At 40.8% G+C, this 18,487-nt stretch overlaps 1 protein-coding gene across 1 annotated transcript in view; it reads left to right on the top strand.

Annotated features, from left to right (window-relative positions):
- Positions 1 to 18,487, top strand: part of CDH13 (cadherin 13) — a 443,006-nt gene that overhangs the window by 272,343 nt on the left and 152,176 nt on the right. Inside the window, exon 6 of the mRNA XM_070952954.1 lies at positions 10,852 to 10,996. Within this exon, the coding sequence (XP_070809055.1) occupies positions 10,852 to 10,996 (145 nt within the window). The remainder of the gene's footprint in view (positions 1 to 10,851; positions 10,997 to 18,487) is intronic.

Raw genomic sequence — 18,487 nt, forward strand, 5'->3', positions numbered from 1 at the left:
CTTGGAAGTGGAATTATTAGTACCAGAGGAACCAATTGCTTAGGAAATGTGGAGGGGGGAGAGAAAGAGAGGAGGAGGGAGGAAAAAGAGGAGGAAGAAATAGACAAAGAGGAAAAGGAAGAGAAGGAAGAACAAGAGGAGGAGGAGGAAAAGGAAAAAGAAGAAGAATGGTACAAGAAGGAATAGGAGGAAGAACAGGAGGAAGAAGAAGTGGAAGAGGAAGAAGAGGAGGAGGAGGAGGAGACTTTATTGAGTCAATTGACCATATCAAATATATAAAACTGTTGATTTCCATATTTCTTGTTTACCTTTTATCATTGCATGTTGCATCAGCCTCTCCCCCCTTTTATCTGCCTCAGTCATTTTGATTAATCGGGTAATAATTCAGCTGCATGCAATAGTTATTACTATCAGATAATAGATATCATTTCTAATTAACTATTTCCAGTGGCTTAGGAAGAGTCCTAAGCAACTTGGAAGTTCAATTATTTAGTTGGTCCAAGTATTACATTTGGAAATTAAATATACTAGAGCAATAATCAATGTGAAATAATGCGAGACATTCTATGCATAAGACTCCCCCCCCTTAATTTTCTATACATAATGATGACAGTTGATAAAAGCATTAGTAGAAAAAAAAATAAGGGAAGGGAGGAGTGAGGGAGGGAGGGAGGGAGGGAAGGAAGGAAGGAAGGAAGGAAGGAAGGAAGGAAGGAAGGAAGGAAGGAAGGAAGGAAGGAAGGAAGGAAGGAACTATATTCATAGACACTACCTTAATAATTCTTAAATCTTTGCTTAGGATTTGAAGTATTAAGTTTCCACCAGTCTTAGAGTGTGAATCTAACTGTAGATTACTCACATGTAAATTAATAAATAATAATGGGAAGGATTCAATAAGTGGATATAAGTGCCAAATCCATCCTAAAGATCTGGCTGACGGTGCAACCATCCATAATTCCATGTTGTCTTAGTTTAGATTTGTTGCCCTCTTCTAACAAAGCTTTTAAATTCTGGGAGACTTTTGAAATGTCAGAAGTCTGAGAATGTTGTGTTTCAGGTTTAAAATAATATTAATACTCTCTTTCTCCTGACATTCTCGGAGTGGATTAAGTTTCTTCTTTTATTAAAGGAACTTTTAATCTCTGTGTGTAATGCTAAATTAGGTTGCTGTTGACATGTCTTTGTAAGTCTTTGAAATCCTTCCTGGGCTGAACTGAATTGGGAGGAAAGAGGGTGGGGATAAGTCTTGAGGTTTCAGCCCCAATGGCTAGAAACTTCAATTATTTTAGGACATATTTTCATTGAAAATCCTGGCACCTGCTATCTTGAGTACTCATTGGATTTATAGTAACACAGGAGTTGAGGAAGCCAGAGATGTGTTGGCTCACGAGATTAATTATATATATTTTTATCCTTAAGAATAATACTTCTATAAATAAAAGTAGACATTTTCCAGCAAGCTTTATTTTTAGTACAATATTGGGGTATTTGCTCCAATCCCATGGAAGCGGAAAAGTTTAAAGTTCTCATTGTCTTTCAAGTTAAGTTTCTTGAAATGATGACATCTCCTTGGACTTCCAGATATTCTATAATGTTTCGATTTATGTAGAGTGATTCCCAACTGAAAGTAGGTTGTATAGCCAGTTGTATAAATGAGATAATAAAAGAATAGAATAGAATAGAATAGAATAGAATAGAATAGAATAGAATAGAATAGAATAGAATAGAATAGAATAGAATAGAATAGAATTCTTTATTGACCAAGTGTGATTGGACACACAAGGAATTTGTCTTGGTGCATATGCTCTCTGTACAAAAAAAGAAAAAATACATTCGTAAAGAATTATAAGGTACAATACTTAATGATAGTCATAGGGAACAAATAAGCAATCAAATCATATTAGGAAACAGTAAAAATAAATCGTAAGGATACAAGCAACAAGGTTACAGTCATACAATCATAAGTGGAAAGAGATGGGTGATAGGAACGATGAGAAGATTAATAGTAGTGCAGACGTAGTGAATAATTTGACAGTGTTGAGGGAATTATTTGTTTAGCAGAGTGATGGCATTTGGGAAAAAAACTGTTCTTGTGTCTAGTTGTTCTGGTGTGCAGTGCTCCATAGCATTGTTTTGAGGGTAGGCGTTGAAACAGTTTATGTCCAGGATGAGAGGGGTCTGTAAATATTTTCACAGCCCTCTTTTTGACTCGTGCAGTAAAGAGGTCCTCAATGGAAGGCAGGTTGGTAGCCATTGTTTTTTCTGCAGTTTTAATTATCCTCCAAATATCCTCTGTCTTGTTGGGTTCCAGAACCAAACCAAACCAGACAGTTATGGAGGTGCAGATGACAGACTCAATAATTCCTCTGTATGGTTGTCCCAAAGGTGTTTTTTTCAGGAGGCAACTGGACTTTCTTGGTTGTTGTTGTTTTTTTTTTAAGATTAATAATTCCTTTGTAGAACTATATTAGCAGCTCCTTGAACAGTTTGAGTTTTCTGAGTTGGCGCAGAAAGAACATTCTTTGTTGTGCTTTTTTGATGACGTTTTTTATGTTAGATGTCCATTTTAGATCTTGAGATATGGTAGAACCTAAAAATTTGAAGGTCTCAACTGTTGATACTGTGTTGTCTAGATGTGTTAATCTTTATGGAGATTAACAAGTGGAGACTCTTTATACAGTCCCTTTCTTTTTTTTTCTTTTTTTTAGGTTAAAAAGAAAATATCTTTAAAAGAAGAAAGGAAGGAATAAATTATGTCTGCCCGTAATCTTTAATGTGGCAGGGAAGATATGTGCATATTAATTTGAAGCAGGGGGGAATTACAGCTCTTTCTTTCTTCTCCAAGACTCCTTGAGAAGACAAATTATTTTATACACCAGCTATGTGTTGGAAATGACAGATGAGATTAATATGCTTCTTAAATTACCATTACCAGGGGTCAATTAATAAGTGAACCAACCTTGTGAATGTCATTCCAAGAGACCAGTTACGGGTCCATAATGGTCCCTGTCAAATTATGTAAATGTGAGAAAATGAGAAAGCTGTCAATTGAACGCTAAGTCAGGATATACTTACTAATTGCATTCTCCGTAAGGTAAATGAGTTGTTGGTTTGAAGGCTACGCTCCGAACGCTGGAAAAAGCTGAACTAATGTAGTGCTGAAACAGAGAGAAACCTTGAAGAGAAGGAATCGCTGTGGGAATAAATATTTTGAACTCTCTTTGGATATGCTCGAATCTTCCAGTGGAAGGTTATTTCTAAATGTGATCAGGAATGTCAGCCAGTTTTACTTGTCTTACAATGCATCAATAAAATTGGAAGTTCCCACCTGATAACTTCTAAAGAAACTGTGTTAGATCTATCAATATGTATATATTTAGACTTATATGCATATTTTGTTCAAGGAGGAAGGTCTGACTTTGTTTCAAAAAATTGTTTAAGAAAAAAAGATACCCCAAAAGTTTGGGGTATCCACCCACCCACCCACCTATCTGCCCAACTGATGACTCCATCCATCCATCCATCCATCCATCCAACCATCATCCATTCAACCAACCAACCAACTTACCTAAGCAAGGATTTCCACTTGAAACCTAACTTTTCCACTAAGCATTTTAAACCTCCAATTATATATTTAATTTCCTAATTCAATATTCCTTCCAAAAATATTTCTAATCAAAGAGAAAATCTTTTCTACTTAATTGTTATTCGTCATTTCCTTCCACTTCAGAACTTGTACTGTATATCCCTATAATATACCCAGTGGATGGAAGTTTGGAGAGCAGTCCATACTGAATAACAAAGAGTTGGAAGGGGCCTTGGAGGTCTTCTAGTCCAACCCCCTGTTCACGCAGGAGACCCTACACCACTTCAGACAAATGGTTATCCAATCTCGTTATCCATTCTGCTGGTTAATTGTTCTCACTATTAAGAAGTTTCTCCTTAATTCCAGGTTGCTTCTCTCCTTGAGTAGTTTCCACCCACTGTTTTTTGTCCTGCCTACAAATGCTTTGGAGAATAGATTGACCATCTCTCTCTTTTTTTGTGGCAGCCTCTTAGATATTGGAACACTGCTATGATGTCACCCCTAGTCCTTCTTTTCATTCATCCCTTCTTTCCATTACTTTGCCTGCAGAAGTGCTTATGCCTTCAATTTCCGGGTAAATCGGGCAAAATTTCAACCTGATAGAATTGGTAGAATTGCTCGTTGCATTTTGCTGTTCCAGCAGCATCTTCTTCCTTCGAATGTGGGCATGGAAATTTGTAGCAAGAATTAATTTCCCTGCATGCCGATTAATCACAGCTAATGAACCTGGCTGTTGGGGGCAATTTATTAATGGGATCCTTAGGGACCAGTTCACCGTTTTGTTATTTCGACAGCAGCATGGAGCAAATGATCAAGTCCCCCATTGATTATCTCAGTGTTTCTCAACCTTGGCAACTTTAAGCTGTATGGACTTCAACTCCCAGAATTCCCCAGCCAGCTCTGCTCTTCCCCAACTCTGCTGGCTAGGGAATTCTGGGACTTGCAGTCCATACATCTTAAAGTGTTTTTTTCTGGTGAGACCGGTCTATCAGGGCAACCTGGTCTACCCAACTATGGGATGGAGCATACTGCTTCCACGTTTGCCTTTCAGCCCTGATCCAGGAGCCTTTGCATGCAGTCATTTCCATGACAAACTATTTGTGTGTTGAATTTATGCTTTACTGACAACGAAATAAAGGGAGACAAGTGTTCTGACCTAGGCTTCCTGATATAGTAAAAAGCACACAATTAGTCCCAACCCCCCCTCTTTTTTTTTTTTTAACGGCTGTGAATTCCTTTCATTCACAGCACCTGCTGAATCTCCAGGAGTTTATAAATAGTCCAACAGAAGTCTGCCACAGTCCTTCGGATAAGGCTGGTAAACACCCACCTTTATCTTCTTTGGCACGCTGCCAAAGAACTAATTGGCAATTATCTTGGCATGGCCACACGGAAACAGAGTCAAAAACAGAGCTTCAAAGTACAAACCGGCACCATCCACAACATTGCTTCTTGCAAAGGCCCACGTGCCTTTGCTCTTCCTTTATGTCTTATGGGAGGGGCCAATCATCTCCAAGCCTTACTCCAGAGTCGTCCCTTTTGTTTTAACTGTTCTTGCCTTCTGGCAGCTCTGCGCATGCATGCACTAGGAACAGGCTCCCCCTGTTCCTCGGCCTCTCTGATGTCTGATTCTGGAGGCACATAATTCCCAGATGGTCCTGGCCCCATCTCTGCCTCTGATACAGAACCCTTGTCCGAGCCTTCCCCAGACTCCAGGACTGGCCCATGTTCCTCCCCAGCCACCTCACTGTCCAACTCTACTGCCAGCTCCGCAGGCTGTTGGTGGACCACAACAACTAGTATAGACTATTTCAAGCTTTTGAGCTCTCATCAGCTAGCCATACCAGGAGTGCTATTCAGCAGGTTCTGATAGGTTCTGGAGAACAAGTAGCGGAAATTTTGAGTAGTTCAGAGAACCAGCAAATACCACCTCTGGCTGGCCCCAGAGTGGGGTGGGAATGGGGATTTTGCAGTATCCTTCCCTTACCATGCCCACCAAGCCACGTCCACCAAGCCACACCACATCCACCAAGCCACCTCCACAGAACCGGTAGTAAAAAAATTTGAATTCCACCACTGGGCCATACCCTTTCTGGGATTCGAAGCCCGGGTTCGAATCCCAGAAAGGGTATGACTAGCTGACGAGTGCTAAATAGCTTGAAATACATCTATACTAGTCTCCCTTTATTTCTTTGTCAGTAAAACATAAATTCAATATACAGCTTAAAGTTGCCTTAAAGACACTGGACTGTCTAATCGCTTAGCTCATAAGAAAGCAGCTTGGCTAATGGATTATCACCCATATTTTGTGCCATTTAACTGCAGGTCACAAAGACTGACAGCCTTTTCCAAAATGTGTTAATATGACATTTAAGAGCTTTTCAAACATCTCTCTCTTCCCCTGTGTGAAAGATTCAGATTAAAAACAACAAAGTCAATCTTTTGCCCTGTCTGACATGGCCTTCTGAGAACTTCTGAGTCAAGAAAATCCTTCAGTTCCCCCACCTGGGGTCCATTTAAGCATTTGTTTAGCTAATTTTGGACCCATTGGCAAAAACATTATTTCTTTGTCAATGAAAGCACAAAGGTATTCAGGGGCTGCTCTAAATTCCCACAATTAATGTTTTTCCTAGACAGAAAACAGATAATTAGAAAACAGTGCTTCCTGTTTAGCTATTTTGTTTTCAAAGCATCTAGAGATCAGATGCAAAAATCAGTGTATTTTGGCATTCAGGCAAATCTTGTTTAAAGCTATCGCTCTACCACCTTGGGGGAAAGGGGGGAGGGGAGAAATTTCACGTAGAGCTATTTTATTTTGGCATAATTTGCTTGAATTCAATTACTTATTGTAGCTAGTGATAGAAGTGTGAAAATACGTCACATGCATGTTGCATCAGCAAAACAGCCAGGCATAATAGAAAAATCAATGCAGCTGACTGATTCGGTAAAAAGCTATTTATTCCAAGATAACTAACAAAAGAAGATACGATAATTTATTGCTACCCTAACATTCACATATCTCCATAAGCATTAATATTGCAGAGAGAACAATGGGGAAATTGAAGCTAGCAGTTTCAATTGTGCTATATTTTGTGTGCGAAGACCAGAAATGGGGGGAGGGGGGGGAGAGGGAATACTGAGATAATGAAAATGTGGCAATAAATAATTTTTCATATTACATTTTTGGAATTTAGAACAACTTCGGTTTGGAGCTCTACCAAAATGAAACGGAAAGGGGTTTTTATTGTTGTCATTGGGGTGAACCATAACAAAATAATTAAGAAGTTACAAGACTAAAAGACAAATAACTTTATGTGGGATGATACTTTAGTTCTGGAAGAGGAGGCTTCCTAACTCCTGCCTAAGCAGGAGGTTGGTCTAGAAGACCTCCAAGATCCCTTCCAATTCTGTTATTCTTTTATTCCTGTAGCATGGGACAATCACAGTGCTGTTAATCAGAATTTTGATAACTCTGATCACTTGGTCTAATGATGAAGATTCTTATGTTAAAATGCAAGAATAAAAGGCAAGGCCTACAGGCTAGTGAAGAGCTTGTGTAAACCTTGAGGACGAAACCACATGCTTGCAATGGAGTATGTGTCCATCACCACAGGTGTGGTGAACAAATATTTTTGTAACCTTCATACCTTATCTACTATGAGTTGGATTTCCTGCTTGTGTAACTAAGTGAAAATAAGAAACTTATATAAAAGGTAAAGTTAAAGGTTTCCCTCGCACATATGTGCTAGTTGTTCCCGACTCTAGGGGGCAGTGCTCATCTCTGTTTCAAAGCCGAAGAGCCAGCGCTGTCCGAAGACGTCTCCGTGGTCATGTGGCCGGCATGACTAAACGCCAAAGGCGCACAGAACACTGTTACCTTCCCACCAAAGGTTTTTTCTACTTGCATTTTTTACGTGCTTTCGAACTGCTAGGCTGGCAGAAGCTAAGACAAGTAACAGGAGCTCACCCCGTTATGCGGCACTAGGAATTCGAACTGCTGAACTTCTGACCTTTCGATCGACAAGCTCAGCGTCTTAGCCACTGAGCCACCATGTCCCAAGGAACTTATATATGCCTGCTCTAAAATGCACTCATGCTTCTTCCATGTTTATGGGAGGTCCCACTTTTATCCAACACTGAATAAATGTGTTATCTAGAGAGAGAATCTGGACTCTGCCTCTTTGTTCACGCCAAGCCACACCTGGATTCCTGCTTAACAGGGATACTTAATCTGGGTTTCCATCTGTTATATCACAGGGTGGAAGTACTGTAGCAAAATATTCCAGAAGCAAGGAAGCCATCATGTGCCCCTTCTAAAATGTGTCATGGAAGATTCTCAAGGTTAACATGGAAATGGTAGACCTAGAGTTCCTAGAAGAATCTTTCCTAGTCTAAGAAACCCCAACTTTATATAGGGTTAAATTGATACTCTCAAGCCTATCATCTTTCCTTCCTCATTCAATTTAGTCTTCTTTCTTCTGTGTCAATGGGCTTTGTAGTTCAGGTAAGGGTCTGTCTGGTTTCCCATTATGGAGGAGAACTTAATATGAGTTTTTAGCTGTAGATTCTTCTTCTTCTTGTGCCATATCCATCATTGGACATTGGCGATCATGTTGGCAATCCTGTTTTTGTCAACAGCCACATGAAAAAGTGTTCTAAGTTTTGTCCAAAATGGTCCCTTAGGTTTTGAAGCCATGATATTCTTCTTCTGCCTGTACCTCATTTGCCTTCAATCTTTCCCTGGACGATTAAGTTGAAGTATGCCGTATTTTTCTGGGTGTTGCATCACATGTCCGAAATATTCTAACTTTCACTTTTTAATGGGTTTGATGATTTCCCTTTGCTTTCCCAGGCTGTAGATGTAGATGGGCTGATGTATTTCAGCTTTCTTATCACCCTGATGTTTGCTACATAAAATTTATATTTATCTACTCAACCCATCAGAACAGGGAGGCAGGGAATGCTACATGTCCCTTCTCCTAAAGAGGTCCATCTCATGTGACCAAGAAAAAATAGTCTTCTCTATGATGGTTCCCACCCTGTAGAACATCGTCCCTTGGAGATAAGATTGCCCCTACTTTCACAAGGCCCAGTGTCAGCCCTGGAGGCCATCTTTTTCTTTGATCTACAGGGCTGCTACACTTGATGCTGTGGGAAATTGGGAGGGGGGTTCTGGTAATAGGCCTGGGGAGCCCAGAGTGATATGGAGCTCATCAGGTGTATCATCTGATTATTGTCACCTGACAGAGTTGGGAGGTTATTGCTTTTTCTATTGGGGTTTATCCTTATAAAACTGCCCAGAATATCATCGGACTCCAGCTACCAGCCCTGGACGACATCTTCGAATCTTGCTGTTTGAGGAAGTTGCATAACATTCTCAGAGTCTCTTCCCATCCTGCTTACAATCTTTTTGAACTGTTGCCTTCTGGCAGAAGATACAGAACAATTAAATCTCGGACCACACGTTTTCTGAATAGTTTTTATCCCAGAGCTATAATTGCACTCAACAATGAACTAAAGGGCCACCATCAGTGAGCTGTTGGACAGCATTGCTTGGTCTGTTGTGTGGATGTTTGGGTGGTTTAAGGGTGGGGAACTGTGGGGGGTGGGAGTGTGTTTGGGGATTGTTATATGTGTTGAACCTGGTCTTTGGGTGTTAAGTGAATTTTGTTGTATGAGTATACTGTGTATACACATACAATGACAATAAAGTTATTATTATTATAAGCCATCCAGAGTGAACAAGAGTGAGTTGGGCAGCCATATACATTTTCTTAACTAAATAAATAGTTGCATTTCTCTTTTAAAGTTAGTGTGTTAGTTCCATTTAGACAAGATAAGACTGAAGGTCTATGATTTATAGAACACATATTGTGATTTATTTATTTTTTTGTATAGAATATACAGTATTGGCTTTCCATACTATTTTTTTTTCCCTCACCTTTTTAGTGTTTATGGATCACTTCACTTGACTATTTCTTCGTGCATCATCAAATCAAATTACTGAAAAATTATTCTAATGATTTCTTTTCAATAGGCGCAATCTATTCACGGGAAGAAGAAACTGTTATGACACACAATGCTCAGCTCGTAATTTTTCCACTTCAAATATCAGAGAAGCAGGACTTCTCTTTGAATTAAAATATCACTCTGCCAGAGCAGACTAATTACAGGTTGAATTTACAGGGAAATAAAATTAGACTCGCTTCCATAGGGTTACTTAAGAATGGATGGAAATTTATTTTTGGTACCATCCCTTATGGATACTGACCCATAGCTGCTGTGGTGGAAAACACCACAAAGGGGTAAATTAGATCAGATGTTTCAGTATAAATCTGTCATGTTTAAAACAACACTCTCCTTTTTCTTTATTTCCTGCTAACAATCTCGTTTCTGCTTCCCAGCGTTCAGGTTTGGTCTATCTTTTATTGTGTAGTTTTGCAATTTATTTTTGTAGTTCAGAATATTCCCCTTCAGGATAATTATGCTTGAAGGAGAAAAGGAGGAAAAAAGTACTTATTCTAAGCAAATCTGCACTTCATTAGCATCAAGTTGCATTTCTTTCTTTCCCCTCCTGGCTAGCAAATATGACAACTCCGTTGCAATGTGCCTAACAAGGATCTTAGCAGGAGTGTGTTTCGATTGGTCACGTTTGCCATCATCCTTCCTTTATCCCACTTTCTCACGTGCTAACACGGCCTGGGATTCCTAATGACCAAAATGCTGATGTCGAACCTGCCATCTTCAACTTTAGCACTTTGCTGGCATCCTGCCATAAAATGCAGTGGGGAGGAGGGAGGGGGCAAAGGAATGTAGAGTAGCAAGGATGAGCATGAATGGGAAGACCAATGGAAGGAGGAGGGAGGCAGACATGACAGAAACCAGAGGTGCCAGGAGCAGATCAAACCAGCCTTTAAGGACACCTGGCCTGGAAAAAGAATGCGGAATTCCATCGATTGGCACTAACATCCTAACAGTTCCCGAAATATCTGGATGATGATGAACTGGTCAAGGGGAAAGGGACATGGAAAGGGGAAAAGTATAACCTTTTGTGCGGGAATATTCAGATCTATCTTTTCTTTCGCTGCAACCACTTAACCTTAGTTAAAAGAACCTATCACTTCAATAAATGGAGTTGAGGGTCTTTCTTTCCTAGGGATCTGAGCTGGGGCAGGCCTGACAGCTGATGTCAACTCTCCTTTTCTTCTCCTTGCTGGGATAACAACGTGGCTCAGATTTCTTTTATGTTTTCTCTATTTATACAGCTGCAGGTGGAGATCACTGACATCTCTGGGAAGACCATAGAAGGTCCAGTCCCTTTTGATATAGTCATCATTGATCAGAATGACAACAGGCCCATCTTCCGGGAAGGACCATACATTGGACATGTCATGGAAGGGTCTCCAACAGGTAAGTAATCCAGATACTTCTGGAATCTCATTTTGTAGGCTTTGATGATTTGGTTGACTGTGATGGACAAGATCTGAATTGAATTTGACATTCAATGAGTAAATTCAGTTGAAATCCTGCAATTCAGTTGGATGGGAAGAATCAGTTTGACTTGGTGATTTGAAGATGGGAAGGGAAGAGGATTTCTAATGCTCCCTGCCAGATTCCCACAAGGAAAGTCAATGGGAATGCTGGCAGGAAGTCAGAAATTTCCTCTCCTCCCATTATTTTTTTGCCCACCTGTTTTTCTGTTCAGGTAAGGAAATATCTCTGAAACAGACCCCACAACATATGAATCGTCTAATGGATTTTAGAGTTGTGTTCACAATGGGGAATGTGTTTTATTTCAAGCTGGCAAAGAAAAAAACCCACTAGAAACATTTTGTGGAGTTGGGTCCTATCAGAAGAGACAATACTGTTGGTGGTTGGTCTCAAATTTTAACCCTTGAAGCTTTATTTTGAGATTGGAACATCCCATTAAGAATTTGAGTTTGAACTGTCTTGATACGTTTTAACAATAACAACCTTCCGTAATAATGATCTCATTAGTCTGCAACAACACTTTCGATTTTTTGTAAGATAGCTCCTTTATTTCCATTGTTGTGTCGTGTTTTATCTGCAGGAGTTCTGGTTTTAATGTTAGAGCTTCCCGTCCCTGCTGTTTCTCCTTCTATTGTTGTCTTTTTTTTCCCCCTTGCCTTTTGGAGTCCGCAAGTAAAGAAATGAGCAAGAATTAACAATGCTTTATTTTTTCTTTCTGGTGAACACCAAAAATTGGGTTGACGGTACAGGAGCAGGCGTGTCATCAGAAACATTTGGGAAGGTAACTTGGGAAAGGTGTAGTTGCAGGGCGAAGTGGCACCACTTGTGACAGCTCCTTTCTGGGTTTCTGCAGACTGCAATAAATCACAAACACAGAAAGTAATATCGGTAGATCATGCGAGACAACTGAGCATCCTATAGATTAAAATCCCCCTATTTTTCCCCATAGCAAGAGGAACTCTTTAAGGGAATAATTTTTAGCAGGACAGATATTCTGAGGCTTTCCTTCTCTTCCGAAATGGAACTTTCTCCTTTTGCAATCAGGTATTTGTTTTTCTTAATTAGGGAATTAGCTGCAAACATGGAAGTAAGATCAAACCTTTCCCTTAAGTAAAATTAGAAACAGCTGAAACCTAAACCATTCATCCACCCATCCACCCAGTCACCAGGAGACAGTGAGTTCTAGTCCCACCTCAGGTATTAAAGTGAGTTGGGTGACTTTGGGTCAATCCTCAGCAGATAGTGAATTCTAATCCTGCTTTAGGCATGAAAGTTGGCTGGGTGTCTTTGAGCCAATCACCAGGAGTCATTGAGTTCTAGTCCTGCCTCAGGCATGAAAGTTGGTTGGGTGACTTTAGGAAGTATTTATCTGGCCCAAAGTCAGAGAGGAAGGGATGGAGGGAGGGAGGGAGGAAGGACGAAAGGAAAGAGAGGGAGGGAGGGAGGGAGGAAGGAAGGGAGGAAGGAGGGGGAGGGAGGGAGGAAGGGAGGAAGGAAGGAGGGGGAAGGAGGGAGGGGGAAGGAGGGAGGGAGGAAGGGAGGAAGGGAGGAAGGGAGGAAGGGAGGAAGGGAGGAAGGGAGGAACGAAGGAGGGGAAGGAGGAAGGGAGGAAGGAGGGAGGGAGGGAGGGAGGAAGGAAGGAAGGAAGGAAGGAAGGAAGGAAGGAAGGAAGGAAGGAAGGAAGGAAGGGTCAAACAGAAAGGCCACTAAAATGGACTTTTTCCTATTCCTGCATTCAATTGATGTATATCAGCCGATTTATACTTCTTTTTTTTTACAGTTTGGGATGTACATATATATGCATGCCTATTTAAGATGGATTTTGGTTCTTCCTCCCCCCATTCTCCCCCGTTTTAAGTCTTTTTCTTCCTTTTCTGCATGTCCAATTCCATCTACCTCGTGATCGTCACCGGTGCGTAGGGCCACTTAAGCTTTCAAATGACTAAAATTGCATTCAATTTGCTGAGCCCGGCAGGATCCCTTCTTGTCTATGACCTGTGATTCTAACAACCTGCAGGAAACCATGGGAGGTTTTCTTAAGAGCTTTCTGTAGCCGGCAGATAAAATAGACAGGTTTTTTTCCCCTCCCCGTCCCTCTCCCTGTGCAGTGTTCCTGCAGCAACCAGACACACCAGCCGATCGCTTTGTGCCTTCGCTGCTAAGTACATACATAAATGTGTCCTTGAATACATATCTATTATTTCTCCAACACAGCAAACATCGATCCCTTCCTAATCTTTCGGTAGGGTATCTACATAGTGCATAGGGGGTCAAAGGATCATAATTCACTGCTGGATTAAAGATTTGCTAGAGTTGGGTGGCTCAGTGAGTAAGACGCTAAACTTGTCGATCGAAAGGTTGGCAGTTCAGCGGTTCGAATCCCTAGCGCCGCGTAACAGGGTGAGCTCCCGTGACTTGTCCCAGCTTCTGCCAACCTAGCAGTTCGAAAGCACATAAAAAGTGCAAGTAGAAAAATAGGGACCACTTTGGTGGGAAGGGAACAGCATTCCGTGCACCTTTGGTGTTTAGTCATGCCGGCCACATGACCATGGAGACGTCTTCGGACAGCGCTGGCTCTTCGGCTTTGAAACGGCGATGAGCACGCCCCCTAGAGTCAGGAATGACTAGCACATATGTGCGATGGGAACCTTTGCCTTTTACCTTTAGAGTTAGGCAAGTAGATTCCTGTTGGTCAAATCTGATGCGAGGAATTCTCGACTTATGACAGCAATGGAGCCCAAAATTTCTCTTGCTAAGTGAGACATTTGGTGAAGTGAGTTCTGCCCCGTTCTACGACCTTTCTTGCCATCATTGTTAAGTGAATCATGGCAACTGTTAAAGTTAAGTGATTCTGGCTTCCTCATTGGCTTTGCTAGTCAGAAGGTCGCAAAAGGGAATCACGTGACCCCTGGGACACAACAATGGCCATAAGTATGAGCCAGTTTCCAAGCATCTTGAATTGTCATCATGGGGATGCTGCAGTGGTCGTAAGTGTGAAAAATGCTCATAAATCCATTTTTTCAGTGCCGTTGTAACTTTGAAGGATGGCTAAAAGAATGGTTCTAAGTCGAGGACTACCTGTAAACCAATTTTGGGCTGGCATAGACAGAAGACAGTTACAATCTTGGGTTTCCCACCCGACTCCATTCCGCGCAATGCTTTTATTCCACCTTGAGCAGCTCAATCACACAGGGAAGGTTGAAGAAATAAATCTCATAAAATTTCCTTTTTCCTCGACCTGGATGGCCCCTCTATCAAAAATGCCTGCAAGTATTATTTTGTCATGTTTCTGCAATCCCGCCTCGTGAAACGATAGAGAAAGGGATGGAATTTTGATTTTTAAGTGCCCTGAATTTAGAAACTTCTCCCAGCCCCAAAACAACTGCTCTTAGCTTTATATGCTTTGCTGTCTTTTTATTTCCCCAAAACCAGAAAATTGCAACATCGCTTTAACCATCCTCAAAGGAGAGTCACAACCCCTTAAAATATATGTATTATCCTCTCCTCTGCCCTTCTCTCCTTCAGCCTTGCCCCATAGAAGCCTCTCCTATGTTCATGCAGACATTTTTAAACACATTAGGCAAGAAATTCAGATGGCGGACCAAATGCATTTAAGTTGGGGAGTAGCTAGAAGTGAACGAAGTTAGATTTGACAGGCTGGTTCACCCCTAATTTTTTGAAATATTACAAATTCGAATACATTTAGTAGCCAGAAAATCTCCAGTCCTCATTCTATATTTGGGTTAAGGAGCCACTCCAGACTTGTTAATTTTACCTTTGGTGCAATTTCTCAAAATGCATCTTATTTCTAAACATTGCAGTCTAAACATTCAAGGTAATGGTATTTATAATATTCTGCCTGTAGAGTTTCCTGAAAATAAGCACTACCTTCCTTGATCAGAGAGAAAAACCTTGTAATGATAGTTACAAGTAAATTACAGGCGTGCAATTAGACTATTGCTAGTTCTAATGATCTTAAATTAAAATTATGAATAAATACATTCAGGGCAACATCAAAAACAATTTTGTTTGTGTGCAGTATACTTTAGCGAGAATTAAATCAGTGGAAACTCTTTTGATGTCTCTTCGTAAAGACAGCAAATAAGACGTTGTTGCAAAATGTTTACATAAAATCAAGGGCTGGTTTTGATACGGCGTGCAAAGGAAATAATCCAAATTAAATCTCAGCTGGGAATACTTTGGAGTTTGGTATTTGAGTTGGCACTAATTCCAGTGTTTCACTCTGAAGCAGGCTGACTTGAAATGTCCATTTTTTTAAAAAAAAAAATAGAATTCTTTTAAGCAGGAAGAGCTGTAGCATCAGCCATAGTTTGGAGTAGTTGATATGGAAGATCTAACCTTGATTGGGATGTCATCATTATATCCAACTGGTTCCGTTTAAGAAAACAGTGGAGGAAAAGTTTTAAAACTAAGCAAGTGATGGGCAGAAATGGGTGTTTGCTTCACCCTCCTCTTCCTTCCAAAAAGCATACCTCCTTCACCCTCTGTGTGCTTAAAAAAAAATTTAACATAAGGCTTAAATGAAATTAATGCTTAAATTGAGGCCTAAATGAAAGAATGATTGCTGGAATTGGGTATGTCTAGTTTAATGAAAAGAAGGACTAGGGGTGACATGATAGCAGAGTTCCAGTATATCAGGGGCTGCCACAAAGAAGAGGGAATCAAGCTATTCTCCAAAGCACCTAAAGGCAGGACAAGAAGCAACGGATGGAAACTAATCAAGGTGAGAAGCAACTTAGAACTACAGAAAAATTTTCTGACAGTGAGAACAATTAACCAGAGGAACAACTTGCCTCCAGAAGTTGTGAATGCTCCAACACTGGAAATTTTTAAGAAGAGATTGGATAACCGTTTGTCTGAAGTGGTGTAAGCAGGGGGTTGGACTAGAAGACCTCCAAGGTCCCTTCCAACTCTGTTATTCTATTCTATTCTATTCTATTCTATTCTATTCTATTTCTATTTCTATTTCTATTTCTATTTCTATTTCTATTTCTATTTCTATTTCTATTTCTATTCTATTGACAGTGAGAACAATGAATTAGGCTTGCCTCCAGAAGTTGTGAGTGCACCAACAGGGACGTTTTTAAGAAGAGATTGGACAACTATTTGTATGAAATGATATAGGGCTTCCTGGGTTGGACTAGAAGACCTTCAAGGTCCCTTCCAACCTTCTATTCTGTTAAATTAAAAATCACGACAATCAAAGCGGAAGCGATATTGTGGCTTTTCATTTGCCGAGTGGTGTTTCCTATTCAGCCTATTTCCTCAGCCTAGAAACAACCAAAACAATGATGTTTGGGGAATCTATTTTTATTAGACTGTTGGTGTGTTAATTAAGGGAGGGGAAGGAAGCATGTTTCTTAATTAAAGTACAAATGAATTTTTAAGGAAGCTTGGAAGATCCCCACTGGGTAGTAAAGACTGCTCGGCTTCAACAAGCAAGAATAATTCTGTACCGGTTTGCAGGGAGATGGTTATTTATGCCATGCCGTTCCAGAAGGGAGTTTTATCGTAGTTTCTGGAGGATCTTCTCATGTGGCTTTTAAAGGACAGGGCTGGCTTCAAGTTAGCTGAGGAAAAGTGAAGGACAAAATATTTGCCAGTGAACAGATTTGTTGTGGCTGTTGGCCACCAGCCCCTCCAGCAGCTGAATCAGAGGAGGAGGAGGAGGTGTGGGAGTCAGAGTCAGCATCAAGGCAACCTGGGAGCTCTGAGGGGGAAAAGGGAATGGAGCTGGCAGAGAGAGAGACAGAGGTGGATCCTGGGCCATCCATCAGCCCTCAGAGGGAGAGTCAACAGCCCCCAGGTCTGGAGGTGGCTGATGAGGAAGAGGAGGAACAGCTAGTCCCAGTGCCTGACACACGGATGCGCAGAAGGCAGAGGAGAGGAGAGCAGTGGAGATCTATGGGCTGGTCCTTGGGACGGAAGAACCACCACTGCTAGTGAAGGCCCACCCTAGCTCTGGGGATAAAAGACAGGGGGCAGGGATGAATAGATGTGGCAGACAACTATTCATCTTCCAGACGGACGGACTTGTTAGCCTGTGTTGAGAGAGAAACTTTTTGCCGGGGCTGCTGGTGCTGCTAATAAAGGAATCTTTGAGTTCACTTCAGAGTGTTTGTCGTGTTTGGGGAGCTGAGTCAGAATAAGATTCAACAATGAAGTGGAAAACAAATGAATGTTCCACTTTGGAGTGGGATGAAATTTGCTAGTTTTTCCACCCCCAAAACGAAGAGAAGAATCCAGTTATTTTACTCACAGATTATTTTATTGCTTCATTTTTTTTTTAAGAAAAACAAAAAATGTTTTAGAATATTATGCCATTTTCCATAACATAGTCTAGGACATTCCACAATTCGAACAGTTGTTGTTCAGGCGTGAATCAAAGTATAACTAGCAGCTGAATTTCTCATTTTTCTACCTTGGACTCAGCAAGAAAACATGCAAGAGCTTTTAAAATTCATTCTTCTATTTTTTTATTTATTCTGCTTTTAATCCACCGGCAATTAATGTCCTCTTTGTGCCTTATTTAAACATTTTAAAGCATAATTGCAAGTAAAACTGCAAGAAATGTATTCAAATAGAGATAGAAATGTATATATTCATAAGTTGCAGAGAACAAGCCCAAACACTATGGAGGGAAAGGGTAATTAAAAAGTAGCAATTGTTCTTAATTCGTACATTTTTATTTCGAGGAATTCATGGTGGAATATGCAACTCCTTTTCCGTTTACCCACACACACATTCCCCAGTGATGTTATAAGAAATAATAAGTGTATTAATGCTAACCGGCCAACTCTGCATATGATAGGTGAAATGAATTCATTCCTGTTCAAAGATATATATGTACTATAAGTGCCAAATTATCTAGGAAAGATAAAAACTATTGCCGGAAGAAGGTGGAATTCACTCAAGCCACTTTTAGTTAGAATACTCTTTGAAACCCAACCTCAGAGGCTATAGAGTTTGTTGGGAAAACTGAGCTGGAAAATAAATGATACTGACTGGATATAAACAAAAAGCAAACCCCACTCCCTTCTAGCACTGATGATGTTACCCAGTAGGGTCATGAAATGTCTCAAGAAAATAACCAAGCTCAGAGAGCCCCAAGGACTTTACAGTCCTCCTCCTCCTCCTCTTCCTCTTCCTCCTCCTCCTCCTCCCAGCAAACCAGGGGTGGGTTCTACTTATCTTTACTACCAGTTCACAACGGGACCGCACACAAGCAGAAGATGATGTTCTGATGACGTCGGGGTCAGTGGGTGGAGCCTCCCGCTGGTTTTACTACCGGTTCTATAGAACCAGTGCGAACTGGGGGCAACCCACCACGGCTGCAAACCCCCATTCTCTTCTCACACTGCAAATAAACCACCAAGCCCAGAGACCTCA

This window comes from Pituophis catenifer, unplaced genomic scaffold (genome assembly GCF_029215685.1).
Source record: "Pituophis catenifer annectens isolate HBS135680 unplaced genomic scaffold, rPitCat1.0.hap2 SCAF_13, whole genome shotgun sequence".
Taxonomy (NCBI): Eukaryota; Metazoa; Chordata; class Lepidosauria; order Squamata; family Colubridae; genus Pituophis; species Pituophis catenifer.